At 34.7% G+C, this 18,804-nt stretch overlaps 1 protein-coding gene across 2 annotated transcripts; it reads right to left on the bottom strand.

Annotated features, from left to right (window-relative positions):
* Positions 1 to 367: 367 nt before the first annotated feature.
* On the bottom strand, positions 368 to 14,951 carry LOC133823204 (replication factor C subunit 3). 2 transcript variants are annotated; one of them, XM_062255832.1, is made up of 11 exons: positions 14,774 to 14,951; positions 14,563 to 14,673; positions 14,264 to 14,296; positions 8,605 to 8,773; positions 7,888 to 8,069; positions 4,065 to 4,201; positions 3,866 to 3,964; positions 1,929 to 1,998; positions 1,782 to 1,856; positions 734 to 779; positions 368 to 621 (listed from the first exon to the last, which is right to left on the bottom strand). In XM_062255832.1, the coding sequence occupies exons 1-11, from the start codon at positions 14,855 to 14,857 to the stop codon at positions 563 to 565; spliced, it is 1,065 nt and encodes a 354-aa protein (XP_062111816.1). In that variant the 5' UTR covers positions 14,858 to 14,951; the 3' UTR covers positions 368 to 562. The 2 variants fall into 2 exon arrangements, with proteins under 2 accessions (XP_062111816.1, XP_062111815.1); XM_062255831.1 differs by having other exon boundaries at positions 1,782 to 1,998.
* Positions 14,952 to 18,804: the final 3,853 nt, after the last annotated feature.

The raw sequence follows: 18,804 nt of genomic DNA, 5'->3' as shown, positions 1-18,804 counted from the left end.
TTACTAAATAAATATTTTTCTACTAATGAAATTTTAAGTTTATTTAATTAATCCGACTTAATAAAACAGTTAAAGTTTGTTTAAGTTTGTCGACCGGTGTGTATTAGAATTGGATTAAAACTGAGATCTTAGAGGTCTATTTGAGAAAAATTATTAATAGAGTCGAGCTTATATACCTAGTGCTTTAAGTGACAGCTTACGTGCGTTAAGATAATCCTTTTGTGCTTAAACTAAATTATAATTATCATTGCTTTTTCTGAGAACAAACTCATTTTCTTCAAATGGCTTATGAAGAGCAATTCCTCCGTAATTTATGTGACATTTCACTCTTCTTGGAACTTCAACCTAACTACACACTGCAATCAGGTTTCCAAAACGGAACATACTGTTCAGATCTTTCCTCGTTGAAAATAGGTTTAACACATCCTTTTCACAATTAAACAAGAGTACTCATCAGGACCTTATTGCCACCTTGCACGACATCGTAAAGAGTCTAGGACAATGGAATCGAGTAAAAATGTTAGTTACAAAACCTTTCCGACACACTTCTACATCCGATTACTCAGCCGAATGTTGCAATAAGAAAAGACTTGTAAATGCTCATGAACTTGGCCACAAATGCTGAAAAGATTAAAAAAAAAAGTTAGGGCAGATAAAGATACATGATGCACTTGGTTATGCAAGCTCATAGCGCATCTAATAATGCCATAGTTTACTGAAAACTGAAATGTACCTTCAATGTGAAATATAGCTTTTTGTCCAAGTCGCATTCTGTGTTCCTGCAGAAAACGAAAAATACAAATGAAAACAGATAGATAACAGAAAATACATCCTATTTTCATCAGGCAAACCCGCCACATAAGCTTTTTCTTTATGGGAAAACATCATGACCTTCATTAAGATGAATAGAATTTCTTGTTCCTGACATATGTTAAAAAAATGACGAAGAGAAAATTTTGGCCACCACAGCGGGTGCTCCCACGGATGACACACTCGGAGCAAGAAGAACTAGCCCACTTAGCCAGTAAATCACTATTAACCATTCTACAAATAAAAATGATAGACCCCGGGATTGGTAGAATATAGGAACATAAAAGGGTATATGGGTCATTATAGTGACGGTAGTGAATGAGCTGGAATATGATGGTATAAATAGAAGGATAAGAAGAATGAAGAGGGCATGATGATTGTAATGAATTGAACAGTAATACTTGGGAGAGTTGAAGTCTCTCAAATACCTCATGTTCTTGTGTGTTCTTATCATTTTGTTCATTCAATATCATATATTAGATCTGCCTAGTTATTTTTATTGTCTTCTATTCTCAACTTCCTCTATGATTTTGTCTATTATCTCTAGTATTCATTGAAGACCCTAGTTGGTGTATTTCAAAAAACAAACTTAACAGCAGAAAATTCAGAAGCAGATTTAATCACTTGGAAGAAAGTTGAAACAATATCTGCCATTTATCAGAGACCCAATGTTTCAACACCTAATAATCTGTCATTTCTCTCAATCCAAGTGAAATTATTTTCTTAAAACTAATGAGACTTTGTCAAACCCATGCTTACATATATCCACAAAGTTGCTTAATTTGTTACCAAAAGTTAAATTTCAGTCCTAATAATTAAACACCAGAAGCAAATTGCAAATATTAAACCAAACCCACACCTCGTTTTCTCTTTTCTCTCTCAAATAAATATTTCAAGAAAAAAAAAAGAATACAAAATAATAGGAAGGTTGGTGTTTGGTCCATAGTCAGTACTGGGAATGATGAGCTTACATAATATGCTGCCCAGTGGCAGACCTCGTGCTTCAATTCTGCGTCTAATTTCCTCAGTAACTCATAAAGCAGCCTCTGATGCAACACCAAAAGTTGAATAAAAATGGATAAAAATTTGTAGCAAGCAATAAAATGGAAAGTATTTACCTTCAAGATGATCTCCGGAGGTATACAATTGACAAGTAGTTCATAGATTTTAAGCCGAACCTGATGAAGCCTAAAAAAATAGACATTTTATTTGTTAGAGTTTAAAGTATTTATTTAGAACCTCTATTTAGATTTGAGTATTAACTGGTTGCACCAGCTCTGTAGTCATTCACAGTTGAAAGATAAAACATATGTGATTTATTTAACCATATATGAATCCTATATGATATCCTTTTGTATATATATTACTGTATGCTGCTCATTAACAGAATAATTATTAGTCCGATTAACAAAATAAGCCATTTTTAAAAAAATTAATTGGCATCACAAATTGAATAGGAAATTCACAATGTTAAGGTATCTTTTCATTTCAAAGCCATTAATTTTAATTTGTATTGATATCATTAGTTCAAATTCCCTAAAACCTTTATTTGCTAGTTCTGTGGAGATCTTCAGAACATGAAGGCAAAAAACATCACAGGACAGGAAAGGCACCAAACTAAATAGGAAGTAATATACATGTCCAAAACCCCAAACTCTATGACTCAAGAGGGTAGCTCAAATGGTCAGGCTTGTAATTTACTCCTGCAAGGTCTAAGGTTCAAGACCCTCTTAAGCAACTACATAGCAAATGCTATAGTCTTCTGCTCTCCAAACATAATAGGGTTAGGCAGGAGGGGAGCCCTAATTTATGTTTAGAGGGGAAAAAACACCCTACTCTAGGAGAATTTGCAATTTAAAAATTCATAAATCTTATTCTAAAACTTTCCACAACCAGCCTGACAGTGTTATAGTTGACCAATTATATAAATGAGGGAAGCGCTTGTTGATGTACTACTAAACCCACTAAACCCACACTGGAACATTCTGATAATGGTGGCAAACTAGGTTATGGAAAGAACACTGCTTTGAACATAAAAAAAAAGCCACATTTAAGGTGGATCGTAAAGTAATCTGTTCAACAAGACTGATAAAAAGCCAAACTGATGAAGTGGCATGGAAAAACTAAGAAATTGTTGGTAGTGTGTTTGAAATCAATTCAAAACATTTAGTAACACCTCAATCTGAAGCAAAGAGCTTGCTCCATAAACTCATCACCAATGCTATTTGTTAGGGCCTCTTAATGAAACAGAACATAATGCTACCAAACAAATTTCAAAACACAAGAGAACAAGGTATCTTTCAAAATCTAAATATGAAGAATTACAACAAACCCCTCCAATTCAAAGAAAACATGAAACAAGTAATTGTTTCATATACTTTTCCCTCACAAGACAACTCTTCTTCTCATCCACAAAGTGATCCCATTTTCTATGTAAAACTTAGACTTGAGATCTAGCAGAATACAAAGTACGGACCTTGAGTTCACCAAGTTAAAAAGAAAAAATGAATTCAGGATTTCCTTCTGAACTTCAAAGTACTTACAAAATTTATTACGTCATTTTGGATGGACAAACAATTTCTCGTGTGTTTGCGTGCATATATATATTGAAAACCTACACATTATCCATACACACTAGAGAAGTCTCTAGGAAGAGAAAGAATTCCTATCACCACTTTACACGTGCAACTCTACCAGGAGGAGAAGAAAAGAATACATCTGACTAAATATCTAAAATATTAAGAACTACAGCCAACACATTCAAATAGTTTACAGATCATCCATTTTCAGGGCATTTGTATATGAAAATAATAAAATTGCAAAAAAATAATGAAAAAAAAGAAAAAAAACGTACAAATATAATATATTTAGACATATCAGAGTCGAATGTTGTTTGTCTGAATTGCATATGCCTATGTGGCATGTTTGCAGAAAAATGCCATACTTGACATTTGATTGCATGTGTAAAAACTTGTCATCTTGATTCAGTTCAACAAAAATATATAGAAAGGTGCCAAAGTAACTGGATTACATTGAGAGATGCATAAAAACAAACCTTTTTGGGCTTTGCTCTTTCATTATGTCAGACGCAATTTCAGAAATATATTCCTCCCAATCCATTGGTGGAATTGTTTGGTTACTAGTAAAAGGATATCTGTATCCACAATACAAAAGATCCAATGATAGAATTAGCTATCAGAACTTGTAGGCCACTGAATGAATAGAAATGAGTAAGAAGTATCATGGAGCTTAACTGTTGAACACGGCAAGTTTCAAATGACAATATAGCTCTCCTTAAACTCCGATTTGATTTTTCAGCTAAACGAGCAGCAAATCCAGACGGAATTTGTAGGCCTTCTTTTTTACCAATGAAATCAAGTACCTTAACAATCTGCCATGAGAAATAAATTAAAAAGTATATATACACTGAGGATAACTTCTGCATATAAATTAACCTAAATGAGACTGTGAATACGAATAAAAGTGTAATCCTAGAAATTAACCTAAATGAGAAATGTGCACAACAATTGGCACACACTTTGGGATGTTAAGTGGATGCCTAGCTTATTATATATCTAGGAATACTTTTAGAGGCAATCCTCTTGAAGGCGAGTATTTAAGTCTGCTAGATGATTAGCAAGAGACTTGATGAATGGAAGAATAGTTTGTCTAATGGGATGCTTGACATTAATTCAATTAGATTTTTTAGCCTCACCAACATATTCCCGCTCATTCTCGAGTACCTCAGATGGTTGCAAAGGAAATAAAGCAAAGAATGAAAACCTTCTTGTGAGAAGAATATGATGAGAATGGAGGTGATCATTTGGTAACGTGTGAGAAAATTTTTAGAGCTAAGAAGTTTGGAGGTTTAGCAATAGATAGTATAATAAGGTGTAACAAAACTTTACGCAAGAAGTGGTTATCAAATTTCTAAAAGAAAAGGTAACATTGTGGCACAAATTCATCAAGAGTAAACATTGTATGATAAAAAATAGTGAGAAGGATATGATGAGAATGGAGGTGATCATTTGGTAATGTTGAGAAAATTTGTAGAGCTAAGAAGTTTGGAGGTTTAGCAATAGATAGTATAATAAAAAGTAACAAAGCTTTACTCAAGAAGTGGTTATCAAAATAACCAAAAGAAAAGGTGACATTGTGGCACAAAGTTATCAAGGGTAAACATGGTATGATAAAAAAATAGGTGGGATTCTTCAATGATTCCAAAGTTACATTCAAAAACCCTTGGAAGTTTATTTTCTCATAATACAAATACAACGAGTTCGTAAAACATGTCACTTTAAAACTAGGCATGGTAGACTCCATTAGGTTTTGGAAGGATCTTTGATTGGAAAAAATGACTATGACCGATAGGTTTCCACCACTTTATCAAATCGATGGCTCTCTAGACAAATGTACTGGGTAGAAGGCAGGGACATCAAGAAGATTTTGTTGGGAACTTAAATTCTTCATGAATCTAAACAAGAGGGAGATTATACAAGATACAAAAAACTAATATTAGTGTTAGACTCTCACATGTCTTGTACTTTGATGGCCAATAGAAGAATCCGAACGCTTGCATATTCTTGGACATTTTCTTGTAAATCCACATTAGGGGAGGATATTACCTATGAGAACTTAGAACAATGGAAACCTTTTCTACAAGTTTCCCCAAATTGAAGCACGGTCAACTTAGACAATGGAAACCTTTTCTACAAGTTTCCCCAAATTGATGCATGGTGTGCACTGTGCAGAAGGAACTCTAGCACTTTTGAATTCTAATATAAGAAATTCAAAGAATTCTCTTTTTGTGCTATTGTGTGATTGACAATCGTGATTGTAATAAGCTCAATTAGTATTGTTTTACACGTTGGTTTAGTCAGCAATTCTTTCTACTTGCATTATAAGATGTAATTTAGATGATTTTGCACTATCTCTTATCTAGAAGAATTAAATAAATAAAAGCTTTGGTTTGAAAAAACATGTAAAATTTTACATAATTATATATATATCCAAAAGCCAATGTTTAAAATTTCGTATTTAAGCCTTGAGGCATTTTTTCTTTGTGAGGTGAGGCGTACACCTTAAGGCGCATTGAGGCGTAAGCTTCAAATATTTAATTAAAAATATATTTTTAAAATAAAGGATGAATGATTCATAGTTATAAAGCATAACATGTCTTCTAAAACTCAAACATGACATAGAATGTGTCATAAAACTCAATCATAAATATCTCATAAATTATCTAAAATAAAGATAAATCTAGAACTAGAATCTTAGATTCTACTATCCTAGAACAAACTTGATGAGAAATCATCTTCCAATTCATCATTGCTGAAAGTATGGTTATATTGTAAAGGGATAATTGCGGCATAAGTACTCAATGTTTGGGTTTTGTACGCAGCATAGACCTAATATTTATTTTTAGTAGCAAAAGTACCTAAAGTCAGTAAAACTGTAATTCCGTCAGTCTCCTCTGTTAGGCAGACACGTGTCACGTTTTTATTGGTCCAAATCATAATTATTTTTAAAAAAATTATTGAGTTGGACCAATCACGAAGTGACACGTGTTGGTCCAGTCATCACGAAACGGAACCTAACGGAGGAGGCTGACGGAATTACAGTTTTACTGACTTGGGATACTTTTGCCACTAAAAATAAACATTGGGTCTATGCCGCGTACAAAACCCAAACATTTGGTACTTATGCCACAAATATCCCTATTGTAAAATCCACTCATCATCAACATCACCATCACCCTCCTCCACAACTTTTTTTAGTTTCTAATCATTTTACTACCTACACATAACAAAAAAAATAACCAAAAGTAATGAAATAAAAATATATAATAGAAAAAAAAATATAAGTTATACTTAATATACCTTAATTCTCCTCTTATGTTTGGAAAAAAAAGCTTCAGCTATGTAAGGAACAAGACAGCTTCGTTTTTTATTTTATTTTGTTTTGTTTCTATGATTGAAAAGTAACGAATGACGACATCAATAGCTAAGTGTACAGTGATTAGGTTTTCTAAAATTATTTGTTTTAGGGTTTATTGGACTTTTTATTTTTAATCAGATATGTGTTTTTATTGGGCTTTTTTTAGTTATTTAAGCAAAAGCCCATTACTGTGAAGGAGAGAAATAAAGAAAACACAAATTGGGCTTTTTAGGGTTTACATAAACCTAATATAAAACAGATTCAGTGAGGCGTGCGCCTCTTTGTTTTCCGCCTCAGTTACTTCAAATTAGCGCCTCACAATGGTGAGGCGTACGCCTCTGCGTCTTCAGTCAAGGCGTAAGCCTTGAGGCAATTTTGCTACGCCTCAAAAATGCTTTTTTAAACATTGCCAAAAGCTACACTCACAAGATTGGTTCTCGTGGTATATAAAACCAATCCTAATTGTGTCCACAGAATTGTTGCATACAAAAGTACGTACATAGAAATGTACCCTAAAAGGAGACAATGACCAGAATGGCAAGAAGAATGACCAGATAGACTGAAACGAAAGGCCTAGTCCAAATGACTTTCAAGTTATTATCTCGACTTTGATCTATTTCTTACTACAATGACACATATTCAGCTTGCTAATTGTATAATATGAAAATCATTAACACACAGCAACGCAATAACTTAGATGACCATGGAATTCACAAAACTTATCAGTGAGGTCATAATACTAGAATCTATTCTCTAGCAACTGTAGCATCATAGACTCATAGTTCATATCTAATTGCATACACATCAATAATTCACCACACAATTATAAAATGAAAATTAATATCTATAAACTAAACTCAATTAGTAACTTATTGCTAAGATTATTACTAATTACCTAAATGTATATCTACAATAAATACTCGATGCAAAATTATCTGTAATATCTACCTTAAACTTATTCAACTTTGAAAACACACACACACCAGTCCCCCAAAACAAGATATTTGTCATTCCTTCACGAGCTACCATACTAAAGTTAACTCCTATAGTCCTATGTCTTTTATAATATAAGCCACTATGCATGAAATAAATTAGCTCAGTACAAACTAGTAATTATAGCAAAGAGAAAATTTATCCAACCTGTTCTTCTGATGGTGCATTGATTCTCACATTCAGACAGCGAGACCTGATGGCTTCACTAACTTTTGAAGAACTGTTACAGCATAAAATTAGCCGACAATAAGCACTGTACTTCTCCATTGTTCTTCGAAGAGAATTTTGTGCTTCTCTTGAAAGTTTATCAACTTCATTGAGCACCAAAACTGTGATCAAAGAAGATGGCATGCATCAATCAAAACGATTGTATTAAACCAACACACAAGTTTGTCTTCATACTTATATGTGTATATGTGTGTATCATGTATGCTCCCTACTACATGTCTACAGCTACCCCTATTGTCTATCTTATATAATCAGCTAATGTTGTCAAGTATAAAAGTACTTTTTCTCTCGACGCAGGTTCCTTTAAGTGTCTATTAGTTTATTTCAGGGGAAGAGATAGGGCAACGAAGAGTGAGAAAAAAGAACAATAAAAGAAATGAGGGTACTGCCCCATTGAAAGAATAGTACCAAGACAAATAACCATGCAGAAAACGTGTACTCAATTAACACAGATAGCAACAGCCGAAATATCTTGATTTATTGAATAACAACATCGAAAAGTCGAAAGGATACAAATTGGGATTGCTATAAAAAAATATCTTGATTTATTGAATAACAACATCCATGAATGACCTTTTGACGCGTTGAAAGCAAAACTACACTCAATTGTCAATGGAGCGAACTGCTTAATACTACCTTTGTATCCTTTTCTTCCCTTTGTGTCGATTGGTCTATTCTTAGCCATCTCTTTAATTATCTCTTGAACAATATATCTGTCCTGAAATCCTGCATCACTGGGATTCAGTTCCACATGGTTGGTGCTTGACAAAGTTGTCAGTTCCAAATCAATAGTTCTACTTCCAGCCTGAAATAGCAAAGCATTCAGCTTAATACCTTAAATACATAAAGTAACCAAATAAATTATTCTATAACAAAGTGAGAGTTATGGTAGCTTAAAAAAAAATTAAAACCTTTACATAAATAGTTGCATTTTTTAAACATTACACAAAAACATAAAAGATAACAAAATTCAAAATTCCAAAATCTTTACAAGGATTATAAGAATTTGGTCATAACTTCTGGTTAGCGAAAGAAAAAAGAAATTCAGTATTGTCAAATGTAAAACGAATCTTAAAATATTTCTAAAAATCCATTATACCATCCAGGCATTCATTCCAAGAATATATTCTCAAGCAACAATACATGTCAGGAATGAAATATTTCTAAACAAAAGGTACATAACCAAAAACAGAAAGTCGCCATCAGGTACTTGTATTAGACTATTAAATATAAGAAACTATTAGAAGTATTATGTTTCTAGGACTGAGTTGGTTTGTTTTCTATTCTGTCGGGTTTGTTGTAACAGTGTAACTGTTTTGGGCCTTTATATTCTGCCCAATTATTTTCAGTAAAGTAAGTTGTTTTTTGATGTGTCTTGGTGCTTTTCTCTCTTTAGATTTTTACCATTTCTCATAATATGGTATCAGATGCTACTCTCTTAACTCGTAAAGCCCATTGTTATTCTTTCAAGAACAACCCATTTCCAATCCAGAAACCCTTCTCTTCTTTCTTTATGTCTTGATTCACATGGCTCGTACGAGAGGCTCTCAACCCCACAGCTCTTCGGTGCCCTTGCACATCCCTACTCCGATGACTTCTGCAACTTCTCCACCGACGGCTCCGGTGATGGCTACCTTTCCTCCTCCGATTCACCCCTCAGGTGCTGCTCCGCCTCCTGGTGTTGTGTCTTCATCTCCAATTCCTGAAGGGATTGGTCAAGCCATGCCATCATCTTCCTCTCCGGTCCATCATTCTCCTTCGACTGCTATATTTTCAAGTGGTCAAGCTCCTCCTACCGGCGTTAATGGTGGATTCGGTCTCCCTGTCGCCTCCACAGTCACAACTAGTCAACCTTCCCAAATGGAACGTACCTATCACTTGGGAACTGGAGACAACCCCAATTTTCTGATCTCTCCCAAGATTCTAACAGGTCAAGAGAACTTCCAATCATGGAAGAGAGCTACTTCCATTTCTATTGCTACAAGGAACAAAACTCAATTCATAAATGGGTATTTGCCTCAACCTCCTCCGTCTGACCCTTTCATGCTTGGGTCCAATGTAACAATATGGTAATGGCTTGATTATTGCAATCTGTTTCTCAAGAAATTGCAGCCAGCATCATGTTTCAAGATTCGGCTATTGGTATGTGTAATGACCTTCATGAACGGTTCAACCAAAGCAATGGTCCTAGGATTTTTCAGCTGCAAACTTCGGTCCTCACCATCAAACAAGGAGACTCTGATGTCAATACTTATTTTACTCGTCTCAAAGCTATTTGGGATGAACTCAAAGAATTTTAGTCGATTATTCCTTGCTCGTGTGGCTGCAAATGGAGTGTTGTTTAGAGGCTTCTTGGGTACTATCACAGAGATCAAATCCTTCAGTTCCGTGCTAGTCTCTATGATTCCTATACTCCAGTGAAGGCTCAAATCCTTCTCTATGATCTGCTTCCACCTCTGTCCAAGGTTTTTTCTATGGTGGCTCAAGAAGAGCGTCAACAAAGTCTTGGAAACTCCACCCCGCTCATTGCTGCTACTGCGGTCCCTAGCAACTCAACCAAGCCCCCTACATCAAGATTAAGAAACCTCGCCCCACTTGCTCGCACTATCTCAAACCAGGCCACTTTGTGGAAAAATGTTTTTTTCTCCATGGCTTTCCACCTGGGTATGGTGACAAGCGTCGTCAAGATGTTGCCCCCAAACCTTCAGTTCATCAAGCTTCCGCATCTCCTGTCTCTACTTCGATTTTGGGCAAACTGCCTCTGCTGTCCCAAACTAAACTCAGCCAGCAACTTATCTCCCTACTAAGTCAGCATCTTCAACACTCCTCTGCCAACAGTGAGACTCCTCTGCCGATTGCCTCTCAAATATTTGGTAATCCCGTTGACTTCCCCTCTCTGTTATGGATAGTTGACAGTGGAGCTTCACACCATGTGTGTCACTCACTTAAATGTTTTAAAACTATTGATAAACATCCTATTGCTAACTTAGTCACTTTACCTAATGGTCATACTATTCATATTTTTTTTCTGGCTTAGTTCAACTTACTAATTTCATTACCTCACTGATGTTTTGTTCATACTTGAATTTAAGCAAAATCTTTTTTCGATTAATGCTTTTCTCCAAAATAGTCCTAACTCTCTAATTTTCAATTCTTCTGAATGCTTTATTCAGAATGCACCCACTTGGACTTCCAAGATTGGGATTGCTAAGAAGATGGGTAGGCTATTTTTCTTTGAGCAATATCATTATTGTTTGAAATCTGTAAATTCTGGTATTATTGTTAATGCTTGCACTGAAATGGACCAATGGCATTTTTGCTTAGGCCATCCTTCTATGTCAATTTCAAATATCATCAATAAAACTTGTTTTTTCTGACAAATCCCATGATCGTGTGTGCTCTACTTGTCATTTAGCTAAACAAAAACGACTTCCATTTGTGTCTAATAACAATAGGATATCTAAACTGTTTGAGCTAATCCACTTAGACATATGGGGGCCATTCATGTTCATAGCATAGAAGGGTACAAATATTTCCTTACGATTGTTGATGACCACACTCGCTTTACATGGGTATATATATGCTTAAAGCAAAATCAAATGTGCAAATTATTATTCCTCAATTCTTCTCTTTAATTGCTACTCAATTTTCTATGACTATTAAAGTTGTTAGATATGATAATGCAAAAGAATTTAACCTTTCTTCTTTCTATGCTACCAAAGGGATTGACCAATTACATTCTAGTGTTGATAGGCCCCAACAAAATTCTGTTGTTGATAGAAAACAACAAAATTTGTCATAGGCCACATCTCACTTCCATATTGGTCTTATCTCATTCATACTGCTGCTTATCTCATTAATAGAACTCCCTCATTTCTATTAAAGAAGACTTCATTTGAATTACTTTACAATAAATTGCCTCTGTATGATCATCTTAGATCCTTTGGCTACCTTGCTTATGCCTTAACTTTAGATAGGAATAGGCATAAATTTTCTCCTAGATCTAAAGCTTGTGTTTTCATTGGTTAACCACATGGCATGAAAGCTTACACATTGCTTGATATTGAAAGTCAACAAACCTTTAATTCTATAGATGTCATCTTCTATGAGAATATTTATCCTTTAAAGCATGACAAGTCTACTGTCTCTACTGATCAGCTATTAACGTCTAAAGTGTTTATTGCAGGACCTCATCATTCTCAAATGTCCATTTCTTCCAAGGACGCTCATGAGAATATTCCTCCTTAATTACAACTGGTCACCACTTCAAAAAGTGGCAGACCTATTTCTCGTCCCTCTTATCTTAAAGACTATACTTGTAACTTTGCTGTTTCTGAGTCTACTACAGCTCATCCTTTATCTAATGTTCTATCTTATAATAGGTTGAGTGATCACTTCCGTGCTGCCATTTTGTCAGCAAATAGCTAATAGAACCGTCGAGTTACAAGCAAGCTTCAAACATTCCAGAGTGACAACAAACGATGAAAGATGAACTTCATGCTCTTGCAAGTAACAACACTTGGCAAATCGTCTCTCTTCCCCCGGGACAAAACACTATAGGATGCAGAAGGCTCTACAAAATCAATATCAACCAAGTGGAGCCATTGATCGGTACAAAGCAAGGCTAGTGGCTAAAGGCTACACCCAAAAGCAAAGCTAGTGGCTAAAGGCTACACCCAAAAGCAAGGTATTGATTACTCTGATACTTTTGCTCCTGTTGCAAAATTTAACACCCTTAAATTACTTCTTGCATTGGCTGCCATTAAAAATTGGTCTTTAAGCCAATTAGATATAAACAATGCTTTCCTTCATGGGGATTCAAGAGAAAATATTTATATGACGATTTCAAAAAGGTATCAACCCAATATTCTCCTACCCAAAAATGCAGTTTGTAAATTAACCAAAAATCTATATGGCCTAAAACAAGCTCCTAAATAATAGTATCACAAACTTAGCACATATCTTCTTTCAAATGATTTTCGACAATCTCAATTCGATCACACTTTGTTTATTAAGAGCACAAATCATATTTTTATTCCTCTATTAATCTATGTTGATGACATTATTGTTGCCTCCAATAATGATAAGGTTGTCTCTGAATTTAAACAACATTTACATTCATCATTTCAACTAAAAGACCTTGGTCTTTTACGATTTTTCTTGGGTCTTGAGATTGGTCGTTCCACTAGTGGAATATCTATATCTCAACGTCCTTTTACCTTACAATTATTGAGTGATACAGGGTACTTGGGTGCTAAACCATCCTCCACTCCAATGGAACCTAATGCCAAACTTAGCAAAAACGAAAGGGATCTCTTATCCGACCCCACCATGTACAGGAGTCTAATTGGTAAATTGGTCTATTTAACAATTACTCATCCTGACATCTCTTTTGCTGTCAATAAGCTAAGTCAATTCTTAGCTACCCCTTGAACTCCTCATCTTCATGTTGCGCATCTTATCCTTCAATATCTAAAAGGAACACATGGACAAAGCCTATTTTTTTATGCTAAATCCCCTCACATCAATGCTTATGCTGAATCTAATTTTAATTGTGCAGATTTATCTCTAAAAAAAAATTCAGATGCAGATTGGGCTTCTTGTAGTGATACCGGACAGTCTGTCTCTGGCTACTGTCTTTCTTAGCCAATCGCTCATCTCCTGGAAATCTAAGAAGCAAACCACTATCTCTCGATCATCAGCTTAAGCAGAATACCGAGCTATGGCCAATGCCGCATGTGAGATCACTTGGCTTCTTTCTTTGCTGAAGGATTTTGACATTCAGCACACCAACCGAGCCATTCTCTACTGTGACAACATTGCTGCCATCCATATCTTGAAAAATCCTGTTTTCCATGAACGAACAAAGCACATCGAGATCAATTGCACCTTGTTCATGAAAAAATTCAAGATGGTTTTCTCAAACTCATTCATTATCCTTCCAAAAAAAATCATGCTGATGTTCTAACAAAACTCTTATTTCTCACTCAGTTCAAAGAGTTAATCTCCAAGATGAATGTAAAGAATCTATACAGTTCATCTTGAGGGGGTGTATTGGAATTATTATGCTCCTAGGACTAAGTTGGTTTGTTTTCCTTTTTGTTGGGTGTGTTGTAACAGTGTAACTGTTTTGGGCCTTTATATTCTGCCCAATTATTTTCAGTAAAGTAAGTTGTTTTTTGATATGTGTCTTGGTGCTTTTCTCTCTTTAGATTTTTACCATTTCTCATAATAGAAACTTAAAAAAGATAAGTTATACCAATGACAAAGGAAGAATCAAGAAAAGAAAGCTTACATCAACTTTCCAAGTTCTATTTTCAACCTTCACCTGCAGCCAAAAGAAAAAGTTTTTCAAGAACCAAAATATATGTATATATATATGTATTAGATAATAGGCTTCGAGATAAGCAATATATGTGTACACTAACAAAAAACAAATGATGAGTGTAAGTTTGCTTATCGCAGTGAAAGCTTTCTATTTTTTATTTTATTTTTCCTTCTCTTTCTGAACAATACTAAGAAAACACGAGATGAATACAACTTTTTTTTCCTCAAGATTTTCCCAGTAAACAAACAAAAGGAAAAAAAAAATACCTTCTCAGCACTTGCTCCGAACATCTGGCGGATGACGGCCATGATTAGGGTTTTTTTGCCCGACCCAGATGGGCCGTAAAAGAGCAAATGCGGGCAGTCCTGCTCAGTAACCTGTATAATTGAAACAAGAAGGAAAAAAAACAAACAAGTTGATCAAAACCCTAACAGATAAATGGAAACGGCAAAAGAGAGAGAGAGAGAGAGGTTGTACAAGCTTCTTGAGGTTTTGGGCGACATCTTCGTGAACCAAAACATGGTCTAGGGTTTTGGGACGGTATTTGTCGACCCACAACATCGCTCTAATTGAAAAATTTACTAATGACGACTTATTCTCATATAGAACCCTATAAATGGCGGGAACTTCAACTCTCCCTCACCACGCTCAACTCACCCTCTTTCCCGCTTTTAAAGTCTCTTTCTTTTGGCTATGATTTTTATTTTATTTTTATTTGCGGAAATTACACATATTTTTTTTGTTATAATTTTATTTTTATTTTTTTAACTTTTATTTAGAAAATTTATTACTTTATTTTTATTACCTTTTTTAACTATCATACAATTTACAATGTTATATGTAATTAAATATGTTTAGAACACTGAAATTAGAAGCTTAGAAAGTTATAACTAAAATACTATTCTTAAAAGGGATTATACTTTTTTGGACTATGTGTTTTATCCCATTAGTTGTTTTGACCCTATGTATTGACAAATTATTTTTTGAACATTATATTTTGTAAAATGATTAAAATTGAACCATAAACTCAATTTTAATAAATAAAAAATTAAATATAACAACACAGTTTTTAAGCAGAATGATTTTATTTTTGTTCTGAATTGTTAGTTTGGTAAATTATTTGTAATTTTAGTTGAGAAATCATTTACCAAAATCGGGTTTAGGGTTCTATTTTAATCATTTTACAAAACATAGGATCCAAAAAGTAATTTGTTTAAACACAAGATCCAAACAGGTGATGAGACAAAATACATGGTCCAAAAATGTATAAACCATTTTTAAAAAGTTATGAATAAAATACTGAAATCAAAATCAGACTCCTGAATCAAAAGTGATGACTAAAAACATTAAAATCAGACTTCAAAAAACAAAAATGAAAATCCTTAGTTTTTATTTTTCTGTATAACATACAAGCCTCTCACGTGAATCCATTTAGATATGTTATACTATAACATATTTAAGTTGTATTTTTTTTTATACTAATCCAATACTTTTTTTTTATTTTTTAATAATTGATTTATAAATGAATTTAGTAATATCCTCATATAGACCTAACTTTTGAATTAAGCACCTCGGTCACTTCTCCATCACGTGCCCACATGTAGGGGAGCTGGAGATCCAAACCAATCCAATTACCCCCAATCTATCCAATTACAATTAGATTGAATTGGAATTATAAGGTCATCTCCAATGCAAGATGTAAATTGTGTGCCAAATTTGACACAAAAAATTAAGTTAATACTATATTTGGCTCAATATGTGCAATTGTACTTGTTGACTTTTTCTGAAATTGGTCAACTGTCGTATGTACGATATACGACACATTTTGAACGATATAAATGTAAATATAGACAAAGTACAAATATATAAACAAAACACACAGAAATTTATAGTGGTTAAGCCCTGTTTTGATTAACAGTAATAACGTAATCCACTTAATATTTAGTATTGAATCACTCGATTGACAATTACAAAGATGAACTAAAGAGTTCACTCGTCACAGATTTGCCTAGAAGTTAATCCAAATGATCAATCCAAAAGTCTTTAAATCCCTCTTTTAAGACCCAAGGGTTGTTACATGATCAACAAGACTAGGGATCGTGGTGTGGTACACGATCATTGGGAGTGGAGATATGTGTCCACCTTCCCATGATTATGAGATCGTGGGTCTTCTCGTCGTTTCTCTGGATCGTGGTTGATGATGCACGATTGAAACCTTCGGGAAAACGATAAGTCTTGGTTGGTCTATGAGACTTAGGTGCTCGGCTTGATGACCCTTTAGAGCTTGGGTGCTAGGCCTATTGATCTTCTGGGTGCAAGGCATGTTGATCTTCTAAGTGTTAGGCCTGTTAATCTTCTAGGTGCTCTGTTGATCTTCAGCTTGAACGAGCGTGAACTTCATCCAGCAAAGTGTATTTGGGAGTTTAGGCCGACCATCCTATGAAGAATAGGGTGGGCCGACCACCCCATGTGGTTCTTAGGCATGCTAGGCTGACCACCCCTAGGGGTTGGGATCAGGCCAACTACCCCTAAGGGTTGGGGTCAGGCTGACCACCCATAGAGGGCTAGGGCTAGGTCGACCACCCCTTGGGGGTTTAGGCTTGGTCGACTTCCCTATAGGTCCTGGACCTATCCATTTTTGTTCATCGGTCTTTTTTAATGCTTTGTCGTTTTTTCCATGACTTGTGATGCCACGTGTCGCTTTCTCATTCACCACGTCATCTCTTGAATTTTTAGGGATAACATTTGCCCCCAAGTTTATCATACTGTGTCCCACATTACGGTAAACTTGATCTGGCCCGAGAAACATATCGTAGTAGTACTCTAACAGCAAAGTCCCTCGGGACCTTACGTAATACTTTATCAACTATCGATAATTTTCTCAGCACGTATTTTTCAAGGATTCTAATTCTAAAAATAGTTACATTTTTCAAAGAATTAGACTCCTAAAAACATAATCTGTTTTTCAAGGAATATTTTTTAATTCTTAAAAGCGATAATATTTTTCAAGGAAAATTGTAATTCCTAAAAATAATCATCTTTTTCAAGGAAAATTAATTTCCTAAAAATCTAATATATTTTTCAAGGAATTTTGAATTCCTAAAAATATAATATATTTTTCAAGGGTATTAATCCCTAAAAATATGATTAGCCTGAGAGGCTACAAGTAGGGACTCACTCATCAAATCCTTGACCCATGCACCTACTTCAGGGAAATTCTGAGCTGTGAAATTCTCCAACTCTTCATCAACTCTGTGTATCTTCTCTTGGGTAAGTATTCTTTCCCAATCTTTACGTCTTTGATGAACCTGTCTGAATTTCCTTGCTATGCTCTATTTTGATTTAAAACAACTCACTTGTTTGAATAAAAAAACTTATTTTCAATCAAAGATTGGCTTGATCCTTATTTCTTTTTGCGTGATGCTTTAGGGTTTTGTAGAGTCCAAGAACTTTACTTAGCTAATTGTTTAGTAGTATTATAGTATGTATAGTATTATCTTTGTTACTGTGGATTTTTGGTTCAGACCGGGAATTATTTGGACACTCATAGTAGTACTTGTAGATTTTCTAAGTTTAATCTATAGTTTAAGAATATTAAGTATAACCTAAGGTTTGATTAATGTGACTGATATTAAGGATTATATTTATTATATTATAAGGTTTAGACATCAACCAATAGGATTTTAAGCACATGTGTATGAATGGTGATTAAGGATTATGTATTTTTGAGGATTAAATTTAATAAGGAGTAAAGTTTGAATGTTATAGGGTCAGTCAGCAGCTTTGAATACGTTGAGGGCTTAGTCAAGGCTGTTTACTCCATTCAAACTTAGCTAAAAATGTGTAATTTCGTGTTTAATTATTCAGCGTGTGCCGATATATCGCAGCACGTAGATACGGAAAACACGAGACGATGCACGGTCGCCTCGGGCATACTGGCCCAGGCGATATATCGCCTACAGGGGGCGATATATCGCCTCCTTCAGCATATGTTCAAACGTTTTTGAATTCTTATCCTTTCAGCCATTCAAACTCCTTCATAAGTCCAGCATCTTTTGAGCGAGTCTTCAGCCTCTGCTGAACGATTATTCAAATATTTTTCACCTAAAAAGCTATTATTTTTATTCACGTAAAATCAAGATCCTTTCATCTCCAAACTCTATAAATAGGACCTAGTACCCAGCCATTATTCACCTTTTGCTCTAAGTTCAGAAGCTGCTAGTGTTAAGTGAGTGTGAGAGTGTAAACACCTGGTTTGGGAAAATCATAAGCTTAAACATCATAAGCTTATCAAACACTTTGGGAAGTGAGGTTCTATAGTATTTCGGTTGAGGTGTAGATTGGTCTTTCAAGTCTTTGAGGTAACCAAAACTCTAGTTCATTTCTGTATTATGTTATTTTCTTTCTCATAGTCTTCTACTCAATCTCTAACCTTAATCTTCATTTTGGTTAGGGAATCTAAGTTCTTGAGCACATAAGTTTCGGTAAGCATGATTCTCAAATGGTTT

The sequence above is a fragment of the Humulus lupulus genome, chromosome 3, assembly GCF_963169125.1.
Source record: "Humulus lupulus chromosome 3, drHumLupu1.1, whole genome shotgun sequence".
In the NCBI taxonomy this organism is placed as follows: Eukaryota; Viridiplantae; Streptophyta; class Magnoliopsida; order Rosales; family Cannabaceae; genus Humulus; species Humulus lupulus.
Note: the sequence above shows the minus strand (reverse complement) of the source record. Positions and strands in the feature narration are given on the sequence as shown.

Bases quoted from the DNA above. Each gene is read 5' to 3' on its own strand.
- LOC133823204 (XM_062255831.1), bottom strand. From the start codon at position 14,857: ATGTTGTGGGTCGACAAATACCGTCCCAAAACCCTAGACCATGTTTTG. The intron at 4,202-7,887 runs GTTGGATAAATT...TTCTCATGGCAG, and splicing joins ATGCACCATCAGAAGAACAG to ATTGTTAAGGTACTTGATTT. The intron at 780-1,781 runs GTAAGCTCATCA...CGTTTTCTGCAG, and splicing joins GCCACTGGGCAGCATATTAT to GAACACAGAATGCGACTTGG.